At 42.8% G+C, this 7,438-nt stretch overlaps 1 protein-coding gene and 1 long non-coding RNA gene across 2 annotated transcripts; one reads left to right on the top strand and one right to left on the bottom strand.

The window, feature by feature from the left end:
* The first annotated feature begins 3 nt into the window (after positions 1-3).
* aldoab (aldolase a, fructose-bisphosphate, b) lies at positions 4-4,014 on the top strand. Its single transcript, XM_084342367.1, has 7 exons — positions 4-109; positions 1,288-1,406; positions 1,638-1,904; positions 1,996-2,156; positions 2,788-3,046; positions 3,214-3,413; positions 3,566-4,014. Exons 2-7 carry the CDS (start codon positions 1,295-1,297, stop codon positions 3,656-3,658), a joined length of 1,092 nt encoding a protein of 363 aa, XP_084198493.1. The 5' UTR covers positions 4-109; positions 1,288-1,294; the 3' UTR covers positions 3,659-4,014.
* Positions 3,870-6,475, bottom strand: LOC311250582. Its single transcript, XR_014621297.1, has 2 exons — positions 6,124-6,475; positions 3,870-4,617 (listed from the first exon to the last, which is right to left on the bottom strand). It is a non-coding gene; the product is annotated as an uncharacterized lncRNA (long non-coding RNA).
* Between the last annotated feature and the right edge of the window lie 963 nt (positions 6,476-7,438).

Below are 7,438 nucleotides of genomic sequence, written 5' to 3'. Positions count from 1 at the left end.
TCACAATGGGAGGATAAATACAAGGGCCAGCGGGCAGCAGGGTTGTCGCAGACGAAGGCTGGATCTTCTCCCCCTCTCTCTTCTCTCAGCTCTCCTCCTAACCTCAAAGGTAAAAAAAGAACAGAATGTCCAATTGATAAATTAACTACTTTAAATGGCTTTTTGTACTACCTGTTGAATACTTTGCTCTTATGCAGCATGAGGTGCATGATCTTTTACACACAAGAGAGCTGTTGCACTCACACTTTCTGCTAAAACCCACTGTGGTTTCTTTAACAGCTAGCACTATAGAAGTGTCACATTTTACCCACAGACATAGGTCCTCTCACATACCTCTGACACTGTGAAACACCACAACGTTTTCAGTGGCACATTTATAGTCACAAATGAATTGTTTCACTTCACCCTAGATCACACTATGCATGACATTTCTCCCTCAGCATTCTGTATTCTCATATTTTTTTTTACACTGTACATTTCAGCACTATAGCTTCAGTGCATCAGTGGTTGTTGCTCTTTTAACTGATGCAAAGTTTCTATTGCATTGTTTCTGAGCAGTCAGCGGTGATTCACTTTCTGTGAGCTCCTATTTAAAGCCATCTAAATTTGACACGCTGTCTTCCTGGCTGAACAGTGGTGGTTTAAAGCTACGCACTTCTCTTTAATGTAATGCCTTCTTTGCTGAGCCATAGTGCTTTCATTGCCTTCCTGTAGTACACTGTTTATATTTAGTTCAGCTTACTGATAGTGGAGAGCAGAAGGGGTGGGTACAGGGGGTGTGGGACAGAGGAATGACGAGGGAAGATGGCAGTGAAGGGGAAGGAAAAGGTCAGGGATAAGAGGCTAGAAAATGGCATAGGTCATCCACATGCTTGTCATGTTTTGTAAAGGGTGGTCAGATATGTAAAGGGTTGGGCAGAGGATTGTGGAGGCCTCTCTGACACTGGATCCCCTGTGCCTCTGCATATTGTGCCTGGGGAATAGTGTGGAACCTCATCACGTAAAGTGCCTTAAGAAACTGGAGCAGTTATGGCAGATGATGTAGACCCAGACGGACACACAGGAAAGAGACAAACCAGATAGTTAGCCTTCTTTCACCACTTCCTTTACACAGGAAACCAAATGTACTCCTTACGTCAAACACGTTCCCATACATTCACAAGAACCACAACTCAAATGTCAAGCATTGCAACTTGAATTGAACTTTTCCCCTCGTGCCTCTGTGTAATTTCAGCCGTGTCTTCCCCATTACATCTCATCAGTTGTCTTCTTCCTCCTCCAAACTAGAGTCAGGATGCCTCACGCATACCCTTTCCTCACTCCTGAGCAGAAGAAGGAGCTCAGCGATATTGCTCACAGGATCGTCGCTCCCGGCAAGGGAATCCTCGCCGCAGATGAGTCCACCGGTAAAGAATTAAACAAAAAATTTGCTTTTTGTAGTAAAATAATCCTTGATCAGTCATTTAGTGTGGCCAACGTTCATCTCAAAAACAAGTGTATTAGATTGAGCCATTAAACAGTCTATAAAGCACACAACAGAGCTGGCAAGTGTAGAAGTGAAATGAGCCAAACATTTTCTACCAATGCTTCACAAGTGGATCCAGTCTTCAACTATCTCATGCTTCCCCAACCTCCAGGCAGCGTTGCCAAGCGCTTCCAGAGCATCAATGCTGAGAACACTGAGGAGAACAGGAGGCTGTACCGCCAGCTCCTCTTCACCGCTGATGACCGCGTTGCACCTTGCATTGGCGGCGTCATCCTCTTCCACGAGACCATGTACCAGAAGACCGATGATGGCAAGCTCTTCACCCAGTACCTTCATGGGAGAAAAATGGTGGTAGGCATCAAGGTCGACAAAGGTGTTGTCCCCCTGGCCGGAACCAACGGCGAGACCACCACCCAGGGTGAGCAAAGAACAGATTTAGCAAAAAAGAGAGCAGTCACCTTTTATATATTACCCCAGCTTATACAGTGGCCCCTCTCCCTCTTTCACAGGTCTCGATGGACTGTATGAGCGTTGTGCTCAGTACAAGAAGGATGGTGCTGACTTTGCCAAGTGGCGCTGTGTGCTGAAGATCACCCCTACCACTCCCTCCAGACTGGCCATCATTGAGAACGCCAACGTTCTGGCCCGTTATGCCAGCATCTGTCAGATGGTAAGACACACCAGATAGATGCTAAAATCAGTGTGGCCTCTTCACAGATTTTTCTCCACAATTTTATAAGTTTTGTTCATAAGTCATTTAGTAGAAAAACTCTGAAGGTCTGTGTGGCTGCTATATTTTGTTTATTTTATATTTAAAACACAAAAAGTTCCAACCAAATTACATCAAATGATTTGTCAATTGTCCCAAAAGCTTTATCATCTTCTATCACATACACAAAAAAATCAGTATCAGCACTGCTCTTCGTTTTGCATGACATGCATTTAATGTTATGATTCTGCCAACTTCCTGTATGGGTTTCTAATTGATCTTACATAATATGTCATTTATACCATTTCAAAACACGTTTCCGCACAGTTGAAAGAGATGCTATTTCTCTCTGAAATGTTGGCATAGCAATTTCAGTACATCACAGATAATAATGCCAATTCACTATGAAAGTAGCCATTTTAACCTCTGTTTTAAATAGTCACTGGACGAGACTCATAAAGTGTAGATAAAAATCTTCCGGACCAAGTTCTGTAACCCCTGAAACAGTGAGAAATTAATAAAGGCTACATAACATCTGCTGCCTGCCGTGCTGTCACTGTAATTCTGACCCTTTTCTCTGTGCCTTCCTCAGCATGGAATCGTCCCCATTGTTGAGCCTGAGATCCTCCCCGATGGTGACCATGACCTGAAGCGTTGCCAGTACGTCACTGAGAAGGTCCTGGCTGCCGTCTACAAGGCCCTGTCCGACCACCATGTGTACCTGGAGGGCACCCTGCTCAAGCCCAACATGGTGACCGCCGGACACTCCTGCTCACACAAGTACAGCAACCAGGAGATCGCCATGGCAACTGTTACCGCCCTGCGCCGCACTGTGCCCCCTGCAGTCCCTGGTGAGCTGATTGCACACGATACACTCTTGAAGACAAGCACACATCGGCATGTCACAGACACACATTTTTTATAAAAAGCATTTCCAGAAACATTCTGTACTGAAAAGTCTGCCTGACATTACTTCTTGAGAAGTGCATTGTTAAACTGTCATGCTCTTCCTGTAAAGGCATTACCTTCCTGTCTGGTGGTCAGAGTGAGGAGGAGGCCTCCGTCAACCTGAACGCCATGAACCAGTGCCCTCTGCACAGGCCCTGGGCCTTGACCTTCTCATACGGTCGTGCCCTGCAGGCCTCTGCCCTCAAAGCCTGGGGCGGCAAGAAGGAGAATGGAAAGGCATGCCAGGAGGAGTTCATCAAGAGAGCTCTGGTAAGTGAATACAAATAGAAATACTATGTAAATAAGTCAAAGGAAATGTTTCACAGAAGCTGCATTAGAATTTTGTTCCAAGATCTGTATGAATTGTAAGCATCAAACTTGTATAATGCAATCAATAATACTAGCCTTTTTGTATCTTACAGGCTAACAACCTGGCCTGCCAGGGCAAATATGTGGCCGCTGGAAGCAGCGCCGCCGGTGGAGAGTCCCTGTTTGTGGCTAACCACGCTTATTAAGCATGGACACTCACCACTCCCTATCCACCTCCTTGCCACCATCATAACGTTACCATGGAACAGGCCATGTCCACTGAGGCACCAATGCCTAACAGCACTTTTACAGCATCTTCGTCGTAAGTGAAAGAGAAAGATGGGAAAAAAACTTTCCTATTGGTTGTTGCTGCAATTGGGAGATCCTGAAAAAAAGTTCTGCCTCCATTCCCTTAGCTTTTGTTTTTAAACACCTTTTCTCAGGTGAAGATTCCCAAACTGTTTGTTTTTACAGAAGTCGTACCATTTTGTTCCTTGGTCTGATTCCACCAAGTGCAGTATATGATTTATACTGGAACCATTGAATAAAGTATTTACCCTTACATGTTGCTTAACTTCCTTTTTGAGTCTTTTCATAACACTATCTTAAGGTCACATGCAAACAGCAGAAAGAAGCTGAGGCCACTGTAGCCTGGTATTTCTGTGACAGAAGCAACATTACCAGACAGATTCTGCAGAATAACTAGTTACTAAATGTATCAAATAAAAATGAGGAAAGTAGCAGAAAATGGAAATACAAAAAAGGAAAGTACCTTAAAATTGTACTTAAGAACAGTATTTCAATAAATGGCACTATTGTAAATTACTGCAAATGAACATCAGCTAACATGTGACTGCTAGGACCAGTACTTGAAGCATTTTGCTGGTGCAGCTAAAGAAATGATGCCATTTCTTTTTGTACTGTATCCCTTCTAAGAAGCACATTCATGCACATTCAAGACAACATGATATGAAAGAAGAACACGAGATGTATCCACCAAAGATACATACTACATGAATAACAGTGGTCTGATCCATGTTGCTATCAGCATCAAGTTACACTCACCTGTCAGAGAGAGACTGTGCAGAAGTGGTGGAAACATCAGGGTGCGGTTCTGCTGTGAACTGACATTTTGAAGGCTGGAAGCTGATGCATCCTCTCATAACTATATGACACAGAAATAGGATACATTAGCACATTTGTAAAACGTCCAGTTCAAAGTCTATATGAATGGGTCAGATAGGTGTCACGCCAAGTGACAGACAGGTTATGTTTTTTTATTTTGCAAGATGAAATGGCCGTCAAAGCCCTCGGGTGCGCGATACTGAAAGAGAAGAAAAGAGGAGGAGAAGAAGAAGTCCCAATATAAAGGTAACATTATGTCATCTTTTTTTAAATGCCATTTGTGTGAAGACGTTTCATTTGTATTAGCTTGCTAGCTAGGTTGAAATAAAGCAACTGGCTTAACAGGCTAGACAATGACACTGATAGCTACTAAGAAGGATAAATGAATCATGAATCAAAGTAGAGGCCAACCCGTCCGGATGCGCCACCAGTGCAGGTTGTACTGTACTGTGTTGTTTATTGTGAAATAGTAGTGAATCTTTTATTATAAGGTAATTATAAATGTTATGTTGAACACACCACTTATGCAAATAACTGCTGCAAGTTGCAGCAGTTGTTTATCCTATTCTGTCTGCTGTAGATGCGCTCATATATTTTCAGACACCCCTAACAGCTGCTGTAGAGGGACCTTCTGTTGTTGTTATGATTATTATTATCATTATCATTATTGTTGTTGTTGTTGTTGTTGTTGTGACTGAATGGTACAAGCTCGACAGTATGGATGTACTCTATGTTTGAATACAGCTACAAGTCAGGCGTGCAGCAGCAGCGCTACCACATCAATCACACCACCCACCTCTGAAAGTCAGCAGATGAATTATGCAATTGCATGTTAGAGCTGCAGTCGCATTACTGAACAATACTATGGTTATTCATAATTTATGCTTCAGATGCATTTATTGCCTGATGTGCTGTTATTTGTAAGTTAGTTGAAACACATGCTGGAAAGAGTGACTTGAAAGCTCATTGTCGTTGTTCAAATAAAACTGTTGTGAGTGTTTGGACGGTTCAGATGTTGTCATTCAATTGTATGATGGTGTTTTTTTCTGTTTGTTTGTTGTTGTTGTTTTTTTTTTGGGGGGGGGGGGGGAGTAATGTCGCCTAGGGCACCAAATGGGCTAGAGCCGGCCCTGTAAATACCATCTAAGACATCAGATCACAAATACAATGCAAACTATATTCACAGATATATGCAATCTTCCAATGACCTCTGAACAGTGGACTTGACCTTTCACACGTGTCACAATCTCTCATACAACCTCTCACATACAGCTCGCCCGGCTAATGTCCAAACAGCCCAGGCTAGCAGTGCATGTGTGAACACTGCTATATGGATCAGATCCACAGCACGTGAAAACGTTGGCCTGCATGTCAACTGTGACGCTACATGTAAATACTTTCATAGCTAGCTAGCAAACGGTAGCTCAAAGCTAAAGATGCTAAAGATGTTAGCGGTGGGCTAATACATACAACAGTAACATAAGGAGCCAACGTTAGCTACGTTCACTACATAATGCAGAGTAATAATACATTTCCCCCAACCAACCTGTCCAACAGAGACACAGCTACCACGGCGTCCGTTTTCAGGCCGCTGCTCCGTCAGTTGTCGCCACCTTCTAACAGCCACTCCAATGTCGACTGTTTCACCTCTCGAGCTATCCAACGTCTTTTTGTTTGTAGCCTTCTCGTGTTCGGTCTTTCTTCTCTTGCTCTGTTTGGCAGTGCAAGCTGCTGTAGGTACAGCTGGTAATGAAAAGTGTGGCTGTACTTTCTCTGCCATTCTTGTCCGTAAACAATGAGCTCACTCCACCACTGGCGTGCGGTACTAGACTCCGGTCACGCGCAATGAGTGGTGGGCGGAGTCAGCGCAGGGTGGGCAGGTAAGGACAGATTGATTGACAGGTAGACTGTCCATACAATATCTTCTGCCGCTAAAATTGATTGGTTTTGATTGCTGTCTGGATGTTAAGAGATTTTATACAAATATAATTTAAAAAATGCTTCTGAACAGAATGACCAACCCCAGCTTTAACTACATCTGGACTGTTTGGTCTTCTGAAATGTATAGGTATCAAATAAAATATATAGGTACCCCATAGGAGGAATCAGAATGGCTCTGGTAAGTAGCCTAATCTCCTAACCTTTCATCTGGCGCCACCAACAACAGGTCAGAACTTCCACTTGTTAAACCCTTAACGTTAGCTGGTTCGCTCTGCAAGTTAGCTCGCTAATGTTACCTGTAACTTTACAGATTCTTACATGCTAACATTAAAATTAACCGGCTAAAATGCTTCCATGGCAAACATTGTTATGCCCCATGCAGGTTGTACCTCTCATGTATAACTAATCACGACATACTAGGACAAGATAATATGCTAACTACGAGCCAGCTAACATGCTAACGACGCCATCTAGGATCAGATGATCATGTCTGTAGATGTCTGCAGGAGAGGTTGTGTTTCATACTGTGAAGGACTTGGTATTCTTATCTGTTAGCCTATGTACTGCATATTTTAATGAGCATATGATACTCCAGCAATGTTATTATTTTACCCCACCATATGTATCTGATGTCTGTAGTTACTTAATTATAGAAATCCATAAGAATATAATGGTAAAATGATAAAATATTATGCATTATTTGGGATTGAACTACACAATTTCTTAAAATAGTGTGACTTTGAACCATTAAGACCAGCTCCAGTATTAAAAAGCTGATAACACAGTGACCTAACCATAACTCAAAGTGTAGCTCCACCAATTTTACACATTAAAGTGTGTTAACAGGTCTTGTGGAGTGGAAAACCTAGTATAACGCCTTTTGTGGCTCCACAGGAAGTTGCATATAATCTGATAAATTT

This window comes from Pagrus pagrus (genome assembly GCF_965226575.1).
Source record: "Pagrus pagrus genome assembly, chromosome: 21".
Taxonomy (NCBI): Eukaryota; Metazoa; Chordata; class Actinopteri; order Spariformes; family Sparidae; genus Pagrus; species Pagrus pagrus.
Note: the sequence above shows the minus strand (reverse complement) of the source record. Positions and strands in the feature narration are given on the sequence as shown.